Here is an 18,063-nt window from a genome sequence, read left to right as displayed (position 1 = left end):
TGGGCAAACTGCTTCTCTTCCTTGCCAAATCCCCCCAAAACTTGGGGGTGATAATGCTGGCCTGCCTTGCAAGGCTGTTGTAAAGATTTGCAAGAGAGCCCTTGAGGAAATGGATATATAAATATTATATAGCGGGGGGGGGGGTTGGGTAAGTCTGCTCTGCAGGGGTCTATGGTAGAAGTTGCTGTGGGGTGGATTCTCTGATTCTCTTTGGGCTTGTTTATTTTGGAAAGCTGCTGCAGTTGTGGATCCTGGACTACAAATCCCCTGGTGCTTGTCCCTGGATTAACCTGAGTCCGCTGAAAGCAACAGCTCCTCCACATTTATTTTAAGCATTGGTGTGGGAGAGGGAGAGAGGGAGAAAAGATCATAGAAGGCAAAATTCCTCTGGGGCTTTTGATGAGAGAAGCCGGCCGTACCCAGGGCCCCACCTTCCAGTGGTTACATCACACGCTAAGCAGATAAAACTGGGTATTCATTCCATCCTTTAATTAGTAGGGAGTCATTTAATTTCGGACCCTGTGACCTGCTAGCGTGTTCTTCGCAGGCTGCAAATCCTCTCTTGTGTGGCGCTTTGAATTTGGGAGTGTTATTGGCAGGAAACTCCTCTAAGTGAAAGCTTCCCTTTTTGGAAAGAAGGGGATTAATTCTTCTGCGCTCTGTGTGTGTGTGTTAATCTCTGGGTGCGTGAGGAAGCATAGCTCTGCTGCAGTGACTCTTAACATTTGAAGATCACAAGGTAAGGGCTGACGCTCGGGGCCAGAGCATCTGCTCAGCGTGCAGAAACTTCAGCCCCCGCCATCTCCAGGACAGGCTCCTTACCTGAAGCCCTAGAGAACCGCTGCCAGTCCGTGTAGACAATACTCAGCCAGTGCGACCAAGGGGCTGACACTGTGAAAGGCATCTTTCTGTGGTTTCCTGTTAAATCAGCCCTTTATTCGCAACCATGAGGACTATTTGTTGTTTAGTCGTGTCCGACTCTTCGTGACCCCATGGACCAGAGCACACCAGGCACTCCTGTCTTCCGCTGCCTCCTGCAGTTTGGTCAAACTCATGTTGGTCTCTTCGAGAACACTGTCCCACCATCTCATCCTCTGGCGTCCCCTTCTCCTTGTGCCCTCCATCTTTCCCAACATCAGGGTCTTTTCCAGGGAGTCTTCTCTTCTCATGAGGTGGCCAAAGTCTTGGAGCCTCAGCTTCAGGGTCTGTCCTTCCAGTGAGCACTCGGGGCTGATTTCCTTCAGAATGGAGAGGTTTGATCTTCTTGCAGTCCATGGGACTCTCAAGAGTTTCCTCCAGCACCATAATTCAAAAGCATCCATTCTTCGGCGATCAGCCTTCTTTATGGTCCAGCTTTCACTTCCATACATCACTACTCGGAAAACCATATCTTTTACTATATGGACCTTTGTTGGCGAGGTGATGTCTCTACATTTTAAGATGCTGTCTAGGTTTGTCATTGCTTTTCTCCCAAGAAGCAGGCGTCTTTTAATTTCGTGGCTGCTGTCACCATCTGCAGTGATCATGGAGCCCAAGAAAGTAAAATCTCTCACTGCCTCCATTTCTTCCCCTTCTATTTGCCAGGAGGTGATGGGCCCAGTGGCCATGATCTTCGTTTTTTTGATGTTGAGCTTCAGACCATATTTTGCGCTCTCCTCTTTCACCCTCATTAAAAGGTTCTTTAATTCCTCCTCACTTTCTGTCATCGAATTATCTTTTGGTGAAGGACAGCAGTGAGCACCTGCACCGAATGCAGAAGGCCCCAGGTTCAAAGCCCAGTGGCACCTCGGAAAGACTCCCTCTTTAAACCCCCGGAGAGACTCTGCCACTGAGTGTCAGCAGCACTGAGCTTAGTTGGACTCTAGGGTCTGAGTTGGTGCTGGGAGCTTTCTGCATCCCAGGGACTTGCAGGTTCTGGCTTCAGTCAGTAGCCAGCTGTTGACTTCTGCTTGCCATGGACTCTTTCATTTGCCTGATAGATTTGTGGCTGTCAGGTGGGCCTCTCCATCCTCTCCTCTGGGCTTACTGCCATCCGGCCTAGATCTTCCCACTTCCTTCACCTGCGTTCGATTCACCTGGCTCTACATCTGCACCTGTCCTTTGGCGCTCTTGACACTTCTCCACGTGTTGCCCAAGTTCTCTTTGCTTGCCAGTTCATTTCTGTGCAGCCCGCTTCGCACCCACTTCCACGTCCTTTGCCTTTCCTCTCCTCCGGGCTTTGCATCCATGGGGAGCTGCCCCCCCTCCCCGCGTCTACATCTCAGTTAATTTACTTCCCGGAACACAGACTTTTAATTGCTCCTCTCAGAAGTCTTCCTTCTTGCAAAATGACTCCTCCTGCCAAGACTCCTGTGCCTAAATTTCAGCCTCTTTTACTTCGCTGCCTAAGTGTGACATTGTGTTGTTGTTATTTAAAATATTAGTTAAGTCATGAAGGCTTATCATTCACTACACAGCATGATGAATAAATAGCAGAAATGAGGGGGAGATATTTAAATTCTGCTTCCTGCAAATGGCTTCTTCGGGGTTTGTTCACAGATGGCAGGGGTGGGGGCCGAATGGGGCCCTGCAACTCTCTCTATTTGCCCCTTGTTTAATAAACCTCCGATGGACTCCAGCTAAATCCCTTAATGGTCTTCTGCTCTCCCCCCCCCCCGCCTCCCTTAATCTCCCCCGCCAGCTCCAAATTTGTTAGTGCTGCTATGGGGGGGGCAGAGGAGTGTCCGGACACTGGCACAACACAGTTTCTATCCTATGCCGAAGATGCCTTTCTTTGTTCTGGTCTTGGGGTGCACATATGTTCTAGGACCTAATCCATGGGTAGGCAAACTAAGGCCCGGGGGCCGGAGCCGTCCCAATCGCCTTCTAAATCCAGCCCATGGACGGTCCAGGAATCAGCATGTTTTTCCATGAGTAGAATGTGTCCTTTTATTTAAAATGCATCTCTGGGTTATTTGTGGGGCATAGGAATCCGTTCATTCTCCCCCCCCCAAAAAAAAATATAGTCCGGCCCCCCACAAGGTCTGAGGGACAGTGGACCGGCCCCCTGCTGAAAAAGTTTGCTGACCCCTGACCTAACCTGTTGCTGTAATTTGTTTAGAACTTTTTAAATGCTGCATTTCAAAGTGTTGCAACCTGCCCTGGGATCTTAGCTTGAAGGGCGGGCAATAAATCAAATTATTATTAATTATAATATTCATTTATTCATTGCATTCATATCTCACCTTTTTTTTTTTAATCCAGGGAGCTCGAAGTGGTTCTCCCTTGCCCATCCCATTAATCCCTGCCACAACCCTATGAGGCAGGTTAGGCTGAAGGAGGTAGCAACTTGCCCCCAAAGACACACCCAGTGAGCTTCATGAGGCAGAGTGGGGGGATTTGAACCTTGCTCTTTCCCAGGTCCTGGTCTGACACTAACCACTATGCCGCCACCAGAGGCTCTTGCCTATGGGGCCAGCGTTTCGGCTGGGCCCAGTCAGTAAAGGGCACGCAGCTCCCACCAGACTACAGATCCATTAGACACTTGCAGCGACCAGAGACTGCTGCCTGTCAGCCTAAATGTTGTTCTTGTTCCAGTACCATTAAACTAATCCTGTTAACGACTTCTTGGTCTGGTACGACCTGTGCCGTGGACCTGTGCTGGATCTACGGAGTGGTGGGGGAGATTTTAGTATTTAAACAGCGCCTTCTTGCTGCACAGGCAACATTCTTAGTTCTGGGACGGCCACAAGTTGAGTCACCAGATTCCAAAACGGCACAGCTGCTTTCATAAGGCTGCTCTGGGACCAATATTACTGCGTTCATTTTTTTACATCCCACCATTTTCCCCATACTGAGACTTCAGGCGGCTTACACAAATTAAAACAACACAGATAAAATACAGGACACTGAAAACATATAAAAAATAATAGTAAAAATAAATTAAAGCATAATAGAATTAACACAACATCAAAATAGATGTGTTAAAATATAGATAGTAAATTCATCACAGCACTATTTAAAATCCAGTCAGTTCCCGAAGACCTGTTGGAATAAAACAGTATTCACCTGTTGGCTGAACGACAGCAAAGAGGGTGTCTGTCTGGCTTCTCTAGGGAAGGAGTTTCAAAGTCAGGGAGCCACCACCAAAAAGGCCTGTCTTCTCCCACCAAATGTGCTTCTGATGGTGGCAGGATGGAAAGAAGGAAGGATACAGTGGTACCTCTGGTTACGAACTTAATTTGTTCCGGAGGTTCATTCCTAAGAAACGGTTCTTACCCTGGGGTGCGCTTTCGCTAATGGGGCCTCCCGTTGCGCACGCATGCGCCTCTGGTGTGCAATTTTTGTTCGCGTCCTGGGGCAAAGTTTGCAACCAGGAGCAGCTACTTCCAGGTTGGTGGAGCTCGTAACCTGAAGCATTCGTAACCAGAGGTACCACTGTACGTTGTGAAGAGGTAGCAGCCCGCAGCCTCTGCCCACATCGTGAGAGAAGTATTCCCACTCTCTCCCTGCCTTCCACACTCCAGGAGTCTCCGGCAGTTTCCCAGAGGTTAGAGAAGTTTTAAGCGCACATATGTGGCCAGCGGTAAAAAAAGGAGGGCAGCCTCTTTATGCTCTACAGTTAATTTTTTAAGAAGCTTCTGCCGTCTTCTGCTGTGGCGTCAGGACTGGAGGTCACAAGCAGGCCTTGGAACTGGTGACTCCGGGAATCTTGGGCCGGGTTCAGCCCAAGGTGACCACCTCTGGCCAAAGGAGGGGACTGCAGTGAAAACTCAGGAAACCAATAGTATCAATAGCGTTGATACTGCATGGGAGCAGGGTTGGTTTCTACCTTAAGAATGGGGGTCAAAAGTGGGATTTGAATCCTAGCCGCGCTCTGTACATTGGGCCACAATCTCTCTCGTCAAGTGGGAAAGCAAATCTGCTTTAGGCAGCCTTGTCAAAACGCTGGTCACCTGTGGTGAGTCAGAAATTGTTTCTGGTGACCAAGGAGGAGGAACATTGGCACTCATCCCACCCCCCTTTTTAGTCGACAGATGACTGGCATAGGTCTATGCCCTAGCAATCTTGTGGCCTTTTCCCAGCCTGTATTTGCTGCAAAAGAATCCTCTTTCTATGAATAACCATAGTCCTGGTGGTGGAATGTGAAACGGGATCGTCCGTTTGTTTGTTTTTAAGCACTGAAATACAGGCTGTATTTAGCAGGACCACAGCTCAGCGATAATCTGCTTTGTGTGCACTAGGTCCCGGGTTCAATCCCTTACAGCGTTTGCAGGCAAGGCTAGAAATGTTCCCTGCCAGTCAGCGTAGTCAATACTGAGCCGGATGTACCTATTAAACTAGACCGTTATTTGCAACCATGAGGACTAGAGTCTTAGTTTGCCTTTTGGGGAAGGACGCAAGCTCATCGAGAGAACACCTGTGTTGCTGCATAAGGCCAGCATTCTGTGCTCCCAGGCTGCCTGATGAGCGCACGTTCTCTTTTAATTCCCTCTCCCGGTTTGCTTTCCAGCTTTGAAAGAGCACAGACCCGCCTTGGATATGAGTGACTCCGACGCAGACGTGCCGCCGCCAGGGGAGGAGGAAGAGGAGGAGGCGGCGCTGGCCGCAGCGGTGCTGCCGCCCCCAGGAAATGGGGTGGCGGCCCTGGGGGTCATCACGGAAGGCGTGGGCGAGCTGGCGGTCATTGACCCTGAGGTGGCCAAGAAGGCCTGCGAGGAGGTGCTGGAGAAGGTCAAGCTGATGCATTGCATCTCTCCCGACGGGTCCATCCAGCTGAAGGACGGCAGCGCAGGCCCGGCTCGCCGGCCCGGCCTGGCCCTGCTGAACGGCAGCCCCGGCGAGTGCTGCGAGATCAAGTGCCTGGACGACCCTCCGGACAAGATCCAGGAGGAGGAGCAGCAGCACGCGCCCAACTCGGTCAAGAGCGCCCGGCGGCGCCAGAAGAACAACTCGGCCAAGCAGTCGTGGCTGCTGCGCCTGTTCGAGTCGAAACTCTTTGACATCTCCATGGCGATCTCGTACCTGTACAACTCGAAGGAGCCCGGCGTGCAGGCCTACATCGGGAACCGGCTCTTCTGCTTCCGCAACGAGGACGTGGACTTCTACCTGCCGCAGCTGCTGAACATGTACATCCACATGGACGAGGACGTGGGCGACGCCATCAAGCCCTACATCGTCCACCGCTGCCGGCAGAGCATCAACTTCTCCCTGCAGTGCGCCCTCCTGCTGGGCGCCTACTCCTCGGACATGCACATCTCCACCCAGCGCCACTCCCGCGGGACCAAGCTGCGGAAGCTCATCCTCTCCGACGAGCTCAAGCCGGCCCACCGGAAGAGGGAGCTGCCGGCCCTCGGCCCGGCCCCCGAGGCGGGGCTCTCCCCCTCCAAAAGGACTCACCAGAGGTCCAAGTCGGACGCCACCGTCGGCATCCACCTCAGCAGCAACCTGAAGAGGACCGCCAGCAACCCCAAAGTGGAGAACGACGACGAGGTAACGTGGGGCGAGGGGCGTCCCCGGATTCACGGGGCAGGGGGATAGGTTACTGGGGTATTCAGCTTTTAATCCTTGTGAAAACGAACGTATCAGGAGAGGGCAAATTCTGCCTAGGGTGGGCTTCCAGCTCTGTGGCAAGTTGGTAGGCAGAGGCCATTCTCGTGCCAGAGAGCGGGGCATAAGGTAAGACATGCGCCAACCAGGTGGTGGCTGCTTTCCTGGCTCAGCTTTGTCCTCCACCTTTTGGAGTCCTGCCTGATTTCGCTGCCAGCTTTCATGCAGATCCAACGTGGGACGGGGCAGCTCCATTTCTGCTGCTTATCGAGGGACCGCTTGATCTCGAGCATCTCTTGGGACGATGTAATCGGGCGTTGCCAACCAGTCCCCCTGATAGCGGTAGAGGAAAAGAAAAAGGCCAGGGGGCACATGTGTGTTTCCCTGATCGCCCACCATTGCCTCCAATCCCGTGTTTACAGTTTTTATATATGTGCCCTGTTCCTCAAGGGTCTTGCAGTCGAAAATCCACACGTATTGGGGCAGCCTTGGAAAAGGGCTGTGGGCCTGGGGTGGAACACCTGACTGGCGTGCAGAGTGTCCCAGTTTCCACCCCTGGCATCTCCAGGTAGGGCTGGGAACGTCCCCTGCTTGAAAACCCTGGAGAGCTGCTGCCATTCAGCATGCCAGCAGGACTGTGGGTATAACTCCGTCTAAAGCAGCTTCTTGTGTTCCTTCCCCACCATGACACCTTCCAGATGTTTCAGGCTCCCAGCCGTATTGTTTGCTCCAGGCCAGTGGTGCCGGCTGGGTTGATGGGAGCTGTGAGCCTGAAACATCTGGGGAAGGCCGTGCTAGATAAGGAGATGCTTACAGGAGTCGGCGTCATTAATATGACATATTGGGAATATGTGGGTGAGGTTCTAGGCCTCCTGCTCTGAGGAATGGGGTAAGTGGACCTGGGGGGGGTGTGTGATGGGGAAGATGGCAATCCCAGGGGGCAGCTGCGCTCACCATCCGGAGAGTCTTCTAGCCCCTGGCTAGCCACTGATTGACAGTGCCATGGGACAGTGGGCGGGACCTAATTGTAGCTCCGCCTCTACAATCGATAAAGCCGCCTTGGCTCTGGTATTTCGTTCTCTCCATGAATTCTCTCTTCCACCCAGTGGTGTTGATGGTGTGATTTCTCTTTCGGGAAACAAACAAAAAAATGTGTAGAAAAGAAACTTTGAAACCTGGAGTATTAATTTGCTTGGCTATCCTTGCCAAAATTGGTGATAGATCTTGACTGAGATAGAGAGAGGGAACATAAGGTCCTGTGTGTTCCATGGGGAAATCCCACCAGAAATCCTCTTGGGTTTTTACGGAGACAGGGATGGCGAGCATCTGTGGCCTTCCAGGTGTTCCTGGACTGCCACTCCCATTGTCCCTCATGGTTGGCTATGCTGGCAGCTCGGGCTGAAGGGAATTGGGGGTCCCAGCCACACCTGAAGGTTCCCCAGCCTTGCAGTAGAGGGGAACAAATGTATCCAGGGGTATTCATGGAATTATGATCTAGTTTTGCATGTTGTGGTTTTTAATCCCAAGCTTCTTCCATGGAGCTCAGGGTGGGTATATTGCTCCTCCCCATCCTTTCATGTGGACCCTCACAACAACCCTGCGAGGTAGACTAGGCCTAAGAGGTCCTCCAGGGAGCTTACTGGCCAGGCAGGGGTATAAACCCACATCTCGCCGGTCCAACACTCTCAAGAGCAGCCGATGTGGTGCCTTTCAGATGTTGTTGGGCTACAACTCCCATCATTCCTCTCATTTATTGTAATTAATAAAACGGGCTCCCAACCCGACCCAGAGCAAGATCCTTTCTGCTGTCTGCCATTATTAAAGAAGAAAAACTGGTGAAAGAATTAAAAAGTGGAGGAAAGAGATTGTGGTGGGGGCGGATACCCAATGCTACACCAGCTGCTGAATCTAAATGGGTGTGGACATAGTGAAAGACCATGGGGATTCCCATGTTTGTGGGGCGGGGGAACAAAAGTTTGAGAGCTTTAAATCATGGGTGGGGAACCCTTTTTTGGCTCTGCGGACCAGATCCTTATCAGGATCAGCCTCCAGGGGCCAAATTTGGTGTCAAATACGTGACATCATTTTGGCATCATGTGATTGACAAGTGGGAGCTGAAATGCATCAGGCCTCTACAGTGCTGCTGGATGTGCCTGTTCTGGCGTCCAGATGTGCTGCTGTGGTTGTCTCTGCCAGACCGCGATCTTTCTCTCTTTCCAGCCCTCAATCTGGCAAAACATTGGTCCGTGAACTCAGCCGCCAGAGGCGAGCCAAGAGGTCTACTTTCACTCTCCCTTTCTCTCTCTCTCTCCTACCCCCTTGGCGCACGTTGTTGGAGATCATCCGAGCAGAAACTCTGGTGTGGAATTTCAGTATCGCCGGAGCAGCAAATGAATACTTAATGCGCCAGAACTTTCCCTGTCTCTCCGTAGACTCGGGCTTGCGTCAGACGCGGTTGCCGAGTGCTCTCGCGGCTGCTCTTTGGGCGTGGGGCGTTTGAGAGATGTGGGGGTCCCGTGATAAAGCCTAGGGGGGAGTAAGGGGGTGGGCTCGCTGGGATTTTGTGATAGAACTGAGAAACTATGTGGTATCTACTTAGGACCTCGTGGTTCCATAAGAACATCAGAAGGGCCTGGCTGCTGGATTAGGCCAAAGGGGGCCGATCCCGTCCAGCCTCCTTCTCTCACAGTGGCCAAGCAGATGCCCCAAAGGTGCAGCAGCAACAACTCTCCCCGCCTGCGAACCCCAGTTACTTAATCCTCATCCTGGAGTGGGGAGTACACAGCCATCATGATCAGCAGCCTTCGATAGCCTTATCCTCCATGAATTTGTATAATCTGCTTTTAAAGATGGGGAACGTGCTTGAAATGCCGAGTTACCAGGAGCCAGCCTCAAGTTTTTTAGCCTATGCAGTGAATAAAAGAAATTCCAGAGATTTCTTTTTCAGGCGTTGAGCTGCATGGAATTCTTCTGAGCCTATGCATGTGGAGAAACCAGGCTTCTTTCCTCCCCTCTTCTCGAATGCATAGGCTCTTCTCTCATTTTTAAAAATCACATTTCCACCCATGAAATCGCAGTTGTGTGCGTGGGAGAGGTATGTCTGATCCTGCCCACACAACAGCCTTGCGAGGTAGGCTGGTACGCAAGATGCGCAGCCGATTGGCTTCGCATTCGGAAGCCGGCACTCTGTCAGGTGCTGCACGCTGACTTGGGGCGCAAAGGCCATCTTCCCCAGACCGTCCCGGCCAAGCCAGAACAATTGACCACCCTATACGCTCTCGATTCCCAGGCTTGTCTTCCATATGGCTCCAAAGGCGGCTCGCAGAGCCCTTCCCACTCCCTGCCGCTTCATTGTTCGCAGGGGAACAATGGGCTGATAGAAAGCCGGGAGCTCAGAGGCCGCCGGTTGCCCAGGATGATCCCAGCCACTCGCCAACTGGAAACCGGAGCCCAGAAAGCTTATTAATTCACGCAGGGCTGGATTTCTCCTGGCGACGTGCGGAGAGTCTTCTGGGCCCGAAGTGCCGCAAGAGATGCTCCGAGGAAAATGTGGGAAATGCTTTGGCTGAGGCTGAGCCCTTCTTAAAATTGCAGTTCTGGTTGCCTCACCTCAAAAGGGATAGTGTAGAGTTGGAAGAGGGAGGGGACGGAGCAAGTCCCCTATAGAGAGAGGTTGCAGTTTGGGGACTTCTGAGTTTAGAGAAAAGGCGAGTAAGGGGCAACATGATAGAAGTTTATAAAACTATGCATAGCATGGAGAAAAAGAAAAAATTGTTTTGTTTTTTGTTTTGTTTTGTTTTGTTTTGTTTTGTTTTGTTGGGAAACCCTTTTATTTACACACAAGATGCAAGCCTTCCCAAACCCCCTTACTTCAGAGGAATGAACCGAGAGGGGTGGGTGGCCCCGATTCCCCGTGCTTAACGGGCTTGTAAGTGATGGAGAACTCTCCCAAATAGTGGCCAGTCACTTCAGGCTTGATTTCCACCTGGTTGAAGGTCTTCCCATTGTACACGCCAACCATGCTGCCCACCATTTCTGGAAGGATAATCGTGTCTCGCAGGTGGGTTTTGACCACCTCAGGCTTCTCCATGGGCAGGGCCTCTTTCTTGAGGAGGGAGTGCTGCTTGTGGCGCAGGCCGCAGTTGAGCTGCCGGCAGTGGGGTTTGTACAGCTGTATCAGCTGCTCGTAGGACATGTCAAGGAGCTGGTCCAGGTCAAGACCCCGATAGGTGAACTTCCAGAAAGTACGCTTCTTCTTCTGCTTCACTTCCGCCATCTTGGCCGCAGTCTCCTCCAGGAAAAAAAAGGGTGAGAAAGAAATATTTTACCTCTCCCATGACACTAGAACTCAGTGACACCCTGAATGCTGGAAGAGTCAGGATTGTTAAATCAAAGGACTTCTTCACGCAGCACAGAGTTAAAAGGTGGAACTCCCTGCCACAGGAGGCAGTGGTGGCCACCAACCTAGATGGCTTTAAAAGAGCATGAGGCAAATTTGTGGAGGAGGAGAGGGCTATTGATGGCTACCAGCCATGATGGCTGTGCTCTGCTTCCAGTTGGAGGAAGCAATGCTTCTCCATACCAGTGACTGGAGGCCGAAGGAGAGGAGAGGGCTCTTGCGATTGGATCCTGCTTCTGAGTTGTCTACTGAGGCATCTGTTTGGTCACTGTGGGAACAAGATGCTGTGCTAGATGGTGTGGGAATGTTGAGGGTGGCAGGAGAGGATATATTGATTATTAATATCCGTCCTAATTCACACTGGCAAGTTACTTTATATAGCAGAGTGCGTTCCCCTTCTTACGCAGCAGAAAGCTGGTTGCAAACTTGTGTGAGTCTCTTAAGACAACAAACAATTCAATCTGGCTTGCCCAGATTGAGATATGTTCTGTTATTCCTGGTAAGACCCCTTTGATCCCTCCTAAAAGAATAAAATGGGATGTGGGTGGCGCTGTGGGTTAAACCACTGTGCCACTTGGGCTTGCCGGTCGAAAGGTCGGCAGTTTGAATCCCCACGACGGGGTGAGCTCTCGTTGCTCGGTCCCAGCTCCTGCCAACCTAGCAGTTCAAAAGCACGCATTGCAAGTAGATAAATAGGTACCGCTCCAGCAGGAAGGTAAACGGCGTTTCCGTGTGCTGCTCTGGTTTTGCCAGAAGCGGCTTAGTCATGCTGGCCACATGACCCGGAGAAACTGTCTGTGGAAGCGGGACAAACGCTGGGTCCCTCAGCCTGTAAAGCGAGAAGAGCGCCGCAACCCCAGAGTCGTTTGCGACTGGACTTGTCAGGGGTCCCTTTATGTTTACCTAAAAGAATAAAGACACAACAGTCTTATTTATAAGTAACAAAAAAAGTAGTTTTACTCGTGATCAGGCAGAGCACAGTGTGATCCGTGAAGCAAAGCTTTAGGCTTAAAGTTACAAACATGTACAAACAGGTTTACCCCATATGGGAGATAACCTGGGGGACTGCTGGCAGCCAGCAGTCCAGTCCAGGTGAATTAGGACATTCGCAGGGTGAAAAAGAAGATCAAAGAGAGGGAGGTGGCTGTGTGACTTGGCCTTTTACTAGGTCTGAAAGGTCATGCCCACCTACTAGTCACACTCAAGGGAGGATGCTCCAGGCCAGGAGGAACAGGAAGTTTCGACCTGCTGGACCAACTCTAGCATGACCACTCTAGCAAAACAGGTAATGTTGTACTTGACTGCTCCCAGTGGATTACAACCCACAATTGGGACATTGGCCTGATCCAGCCGCCTCTTCTTACGTTCTTATGCTTTGGCTGGTCCAAGCGCCTCTTACTATTACCCCTTAGTCTCGTCACCTCTTAAAATGCACATTTTAGCACGCAAATTGCTAACTCCCTTAGCATTGACTACTTTGGCAGGAGTCTGCCTCTCGCTTGAGCTGGGCCTGGTGGATATGGAGGCTTCCTGTGATTTCTTTTTCCTAATAATCTACCATTGTGGCAAGGGATCCCCATATTCCTTGCTTCGGTTTATGAAGCAAGGTACCTTCTCTTCTGTTACACATATATGTGTGTGTGTTGCTCCTACGAATGCACCCTTCCCCTCCTCTGACAACTTTCCACCGAGCTAATGAAACCCTTGGCCAGAAAGCAGTAGGCCTGCCGTGATTTAATTCGGTGGCCAGACCTCTGGGCGCTTCATTCCGCTCTCTCCAGCCCTTGGACCTCTCCCCGGGGCCCCCACTCTTCTCGCTGGCAGTGCTGTGGGCCCCCCTTGAGTGCCTTCACTTAGCTGGAACATGTCCTTAACTACGATATTTGGGTGGAGAGGTGCGTCTGCATGCAGGGGAAGTATGAAAGCCTTTTAACTTTTTGCACAGCTGGGGTGTAGGCCTACTGTGCAGAGGTAAGAGCTGCCTCTGTCGCCCTGCCTCCTTTCTCCTCTGGCCCCGGCCCACCGCTGGCATGTGGCCTCCCGAAGCTTGCCAAGAAGGAAATGCGGCCCTCGTGACTGAAAAGGCTTCTTCAGTCCCTCTCAACCAGGAGCAAAAGGCAGATGAAGAGTCTACCGGGAGATCTCTGGGCAGTTGGCAGATGAAAAGCTCCTGCTTCAGTTGTCAGCGAATACCAGGTGTGGGTTTTTCCTTCCACGGAAGGGCTTTGCATGCCAGGCTCTGGGCTCAAAAGGCATGCTCTGCCCCTCAGAGCCAGCTGTGCATGTGCCCATCTGGGCCACTGTTTCGAAATCTGCTTCTTGGCAGCAACAGATCCTGCAATCCTGATGTCTCCCCACTTTAAAGTACAGCAGTACCTCAGGTTACATACGCTTCAGGTTACATACGCTTCAGGTTACAGACTCCACTAACCCAGAAATAGTGCTTCAGGTTAAGAACTTTGCTTCAGGATGAGAACAGGAATCGTGCTTTGGTGGCTCGGCGGCAGCAGGAGGCCCCATTAGCTAAAGTGGTGCTTCAGGTTAAGAACAGTTTCAGCTTAAGAACGGACCTCCGAAACGAATTAAGTACTTAACCCAAGGTACCACTGTATTGCAGAGTTGCCAAATGAGGACGGTCTATTTTTCTTCACTTTTTTAAAAAAGTCTTAAGAACAGAAACTTGAGCTTCTCTCTCTCTCTCTCTCTCTCTCTCTCTCTCTCTCTCTCTCTCTCTCTGTCAGTCTCGCTGTGGCATTTGCACCTGGGCAGGTAATATTGCAGGGGTTGCTGGAGGAGGAGCCAGTTGTGTCTTGCCAGGAAATCCTTGCTGTGTAACATGAGAGCGTTTAGGAACCTGCTTTGCGGTGACACAGCAAGCAGGCGTTTTGTGTGTGTGTGTGTGGTGTGTGTGTGTGTGTGTGTGTGTGTGTGTGTGTGTGTTTGGCAGAGCTGGGCAACCTTTGTGCAAAGGACGCTCCCCTTGCTCTGAGGTCTCTGTGGCAACTGGGTGAGAGTGACTCAGGATGATTCAGACACTGACAAGTGGAGACCGGGGGAATATCGACATCACTGCAGAGGTTTCCTGTTTGGGTTTGGAAACCAGGTGAAATCGGACAAGGGCTTCCGCCTTCTCTGATCCCTTGTGAAGAGGCCTTTTTAATGTCAAGATGGGCAGGCCTGCAGCCAATCAGCTCAGCAGGGAGGGATATACATTTCCAATCGGTTCAGTCAGAGAATCACGGATTTGTAGATTCCTGATGAGCATTCTTTAACACTCATTTTCTTATTCATTCATTCTTTCTTTCACATGCAACAACATTAATCCAAGGGAAGAAATGGAAGTGATAAAAAATTGTTCAATAATGGAATCTCGATAGCACATATTGCTTTCCTGATATACATAAAACCTCCATATCATTATACAAGAACGCATTATGCTATGCCTAATCAAGTGTGTGGGTTTGCATTTTCCTGTCTTTTATTACACCAGTTCAAGATAAAAAGCTTTTTTCTTTTTAACCATACTGGTGCGTTTATTTATTTGTTTATTTTATTTCAGGACATTTATACACTGCTTGATTGTAAAAACAAAAACCCTCGCAGTGGTTTGCCGTTACGGATGCATTTGCCTCCTGGGTTCCTTCAGGAGGAATGGTGGGATTTATTATTATTTTAAGGGGTTGGACTAGATGATCCTCAGGGTTCCCTTCCACCTCTGATTCTGTGACATAAAGCTGCTATCTATGGGAGGTCTCAAAGTCCTCTGTGGGGTGTCATACACTGTGTGGGCTTTGTGTGTGTCTGTGAAGGAAGCGCAGTGTTCCCTTCCCCCGCTTTTTAAAGTCTGATCATTTAAATTTTTCTAATGGGCCCAACAGCTACTCCTTTCTCCTGGCCTCGTTTAATTTTTTATTTTTATTTTTTTGGCCCTTTGAACATAAAAGAAGAATTCCAACCATTTCTGTCCCCTCGGTGACTTGGCCAGACTTCCTCCGTCTGGCTTCTATGCCTGCTTCTGTTTTCCATAAACTGGGGGGGGAGCAGTCCTCATCGCGTGATTTGGCCCAGTTTTTGGTGCTCTTGGAAATAACACCATCTTCCTTGCGCACGCATAACAAAGCCTATCCCTGTGCTGGGGAGAAAAGCATCGTCAGCGAACCCAGAGCCAGGATGGGGGGAGCAGTCGGCCATTCATCTCCTCTCGACTCACCCCTGCGAGGACTGCAAGCGGAAAACCATCATTAATAGAGGGCCATAAATGTGGGGCGAAGTCCATCCAGCCATTGCTGCGTCAGTTCTGCAGGAGATAATCTTGATACATAGGCCAGGCTTCCTCAAACTCAGCCCTCTGGATGTTTTGGGACTACAACTCCCATCATCCCTAGCTAGCAGGACCAGTGGTCAGGGATGATGGGAATTGTAGTCTGAAAACATCTGGAGGGCCGAGGTTGAGGAAGCCTGATATAGGCTCTTTGGATGAGAGAACGATGGATATTGTGACTGGTCCGTATGAACAGGATGGACTGTCCCATCCACAGAATGGGTCCCTTCCAACCGTTCAGTGATTCTATGAATTTATTGGCTGTGGGTGGAGAGAAATCCTGTCTTCTGTGATTCCTGCATTGGATTAGAGCAGGCATAGGCAAACTCTGGCCATCCAGATGTTTGGGACTACAATTCCCATCATCCCTAGCTAACAGGACCAGTGGTCAGGGATGGTGGGAACTGTAGTCCCAAACATCTGGAGGACCAGAGTTTGCCTATGCCTGGACTAGAGGACCTTTTGGTCCTTACAACTCTACAATTCTATATGTACAAACACACCCTTCCTCTTGGCATCAATACCGTCTTTTCCGCTCCCTTTTCCCTATGCAGACTTGGTTCTTACTCTCCTCATCCTTTCCCGCATTTGGAAATAGCTGTGCCAAGACGTAGCATAGTTTCCCCCCATCCGTCTCAAATAAAAAGATAATGGCGAGCTTAAAGGGATGCAGAAAAACATGCCCATGCATGTGGAATGCCTCCCCAGTGAGGAAAGGTCAAAGTTTCTCCCCTGTATGCTCAGGTTGGGAAGGGAGGAAGTGACTGGAAGATTGGAGAACACAACAGAGGTGTACAAAATTATGCCTAGCAAGGAAAGCGTGCAAAGCCCTTCTGTGTTGGATCGCCTGGAGGCCTTTGAGAGTCGCCCCAGGTGACCAGGCAGCCTGACTAGTCGAAGTCTGTGCTAGATAGCCCTTGATACCCGCCCCTGGTGTTGGTTTCAGCAGAATGACTCTGGGTTCAGAGGTGGGGAACATTTCTGGCCCTCCAGATGTTGCTCAGCTCCCAGTTCCGATCAGCCCTGGCAGCCAGCATGACCAGTGGTTGGGAATGGGAGCTGCAGTCCAGCAGCAGTTTCCACACTTCTGCTGTAGGCTGGCAGAGAGACAGAGTCCTTTCCAGGGTAGTTCATTTTCCTGGGGGGAAAAAGAAGTGATGTGATTAAGGGAAACTTGTCAAAACAACCACTCTGCCCGCTTTTGGTTTCACTTTGGTTTTCTTAAGGTGAGTTCTCTCTCTCCTCCTCTTGTTTTTATTGTTATTACTGGTTTTACATCTTAGTAAGCTTTGGCTCGGATGAAACCCTGGCCTCTTTTCGTAAAAAAAAAAAAAGTGACACAGTTGACTTGCCCTAAAAGGCTTTTAAAACTCCCTTTTCTTCACATGCAAAATGGGAGGGGGCGTGATATTAATGATGGGAAGGATATAACACAGCCTGAGAATCACCCACCTCTCTTTGTCTGATTCTCACTTTTGTAGAACTCCCCCCCCCCCCCCCCGCCATCCTCCTGCTATCAGAATTGCTCCCTGTTCAACACCGACCTGTTCCACCTGTTGCAAACGGGTTATTTTATAGTTTTATTACCTTGCTGTCCATCCAGGGTGTTGCCTGCGTTTTCCTCCCCAAAACCCACCATTCTGTTCTCACAAGCGACTGTCCCAAGGACACCCAGCGGGCTTTGTGCCCTGCCTCGTATTAAGCTGAAGGATCTGTCCCAGAAGAGATCCTGGGAGCTGATGTTCCAGAGTGGATCTGGGTATCTAGTCTCTAAAATCCTCAGCGCCTCTGCCAAGCCTCCAGTCTCCAGGGAGGCGTTTTGGAAAGCAGGCAACCTCTGGCGGGGGGTGGGGGGAGACAGGTTGTTCAACCTGTAGGCATTAAGCCAGACCTTTGCCTGCTGCCTTCCATGGCATCCAAGTGTCTCAATTATTCCGCATTAACTTAAAGAATTTGTGGGTTCCAGGGAGCGCTGCTAGCTCAGATAACCTTCAGATAAGATCATAGGACAGGTTTGTCAACTGCTTGTAGCCTGGATGGCTGAAATCAGGGATGGGGAGCTTGTGGCCCTTCCCAGATGTTGTTAGTTGGGGAGACACAGCTCTGCAGCATCCAGAAGACCACGCAGTTGCACTGGCTTCCAGAATGTACCTCTGAATACCAGGTGATGGAGCAAGCAGCAGGAAGAGGAGTTGGCTTTCTCTGGCTCTCCTGCATCGGAAGCAAAGCGCTGTTTCTCCGAACCCCTTCCTCTCCTGTGCAGGAGGACAGAATATTCCGCCACTCAGTTGTTTCGCCTGGAGGGGGGGGGGTTGTTTGGCCGTGCAAAGCGCCTGTAGTTTGTTCTCTGTGTTGAGATGGGGCAGGTGGGGAGGGAATGTGCAGAGCTGGTTTTTTTAAAAACAAAAAACTTGCCTTTTCTCTCCTCGACTTTCTCCCTCCCTCTCCCTTCCTTTTTTACATTTAAAAAAAAATGAAAACAAAAAACCCCCACCCCTTTCCCCCTCCCTCTCATTCATTTCTCAGGAGTTGTCATCGAGTACGGAGAGCCTTGATAGATCATTTTGCTCCGTAAGTGGCCTGCGTTTTAGCTTTTTTTGTTTTTCTCCCCCCACCTCTTCCAACTGGGCTGCCTGCTTCCCTTCCCGTGATTTACCAAAAATCAACAACAAATAATTTCTTTCGCAGCAGCATTTCCTCTCTGTTGTCATCTTAAGCCACTTTGCTAAGCCCGCCAATCACCCTTGGCAAACGCATCTTGCAGAGCATCAAAGGCAAAATCCATTCCTCTCTTCTCTTCCACCACTTGGGGAAA

The 18,063-nt window shown here is 50.6% G+C and overlaps 1 protein-coding gene, 1 long non-coding RNA gene and 1 pseudogene across 4 annotated transcripts in view; 2 read left to right on the top strand and 1 right to left on the bottom strand.

Annotated features, from left to right (window-relative positions):
* Nucleotides 1–18,063, top strand: part of PI4KB (phosphatidylinositol 4-kinase beta) — a 49,148-nt gene that overhangs the window by 10,756 nt on the left and 20,329 nt on the right. Inside the window, exons 3-4 of one of the 2 annotated variants that reach the window (XM_083591084.1) lie at nucleotides 5,492–6,471; nucleotides 17,775–17,819. In XM_083591084.1, coding sequence (XP_083447210.1) covers nucleotides 5,521–6,471; nucleotides 17,775–17,819 — 996 coding nt within the window. In that variant the 5' untranslated portion in view covers nucleotides 5,492–5,520. The remainder of the gene's footprint in view (nucleotides 1–5,491; nucleotides 6,472–17,774; nucleotides 17,820–18,063) is intronic. The other variant, XM_083591085.1, reaches the window with a different exon arrangement.
* LOC310751880 (small ribosomal subunit protein uS19-like) lies at nucleotides 10,380–10,841 on the bottom strand (annotated as a pseudogene). Its single transcript has one exon. The product of its transcript is annotated as a small ribosomal subunit protein uS19-like (transcript).
* Nucleotides 12,570–16,389, top strand: LOC310752018. Its single transcript, XR_014542793.1, has 2 exons — nucleotides 12,570–13,833; nucleotides 13,875–16,389. It is a non-coding gene; the product is annotated as an uncharacterized lncRNA (long non-coding RNA).

Source organism: Podarcis filfolensis (assembly GCF_964270895.1).
Source record: "Podarcis filfolensis genome assembly, chromosome: 16".
Taxonomy (NCBI): Eukaryota; Metazoa; Chordata; class Lepidosauria; order Squamata; family Lacertidae; genus Podarcis; species Podarcis filfolensis.
The sequence above is the reverse complement of the archived record's forward strand: the minus strand, read 5'-3'. Positions and strand labels throughout refer to the sequence as shown.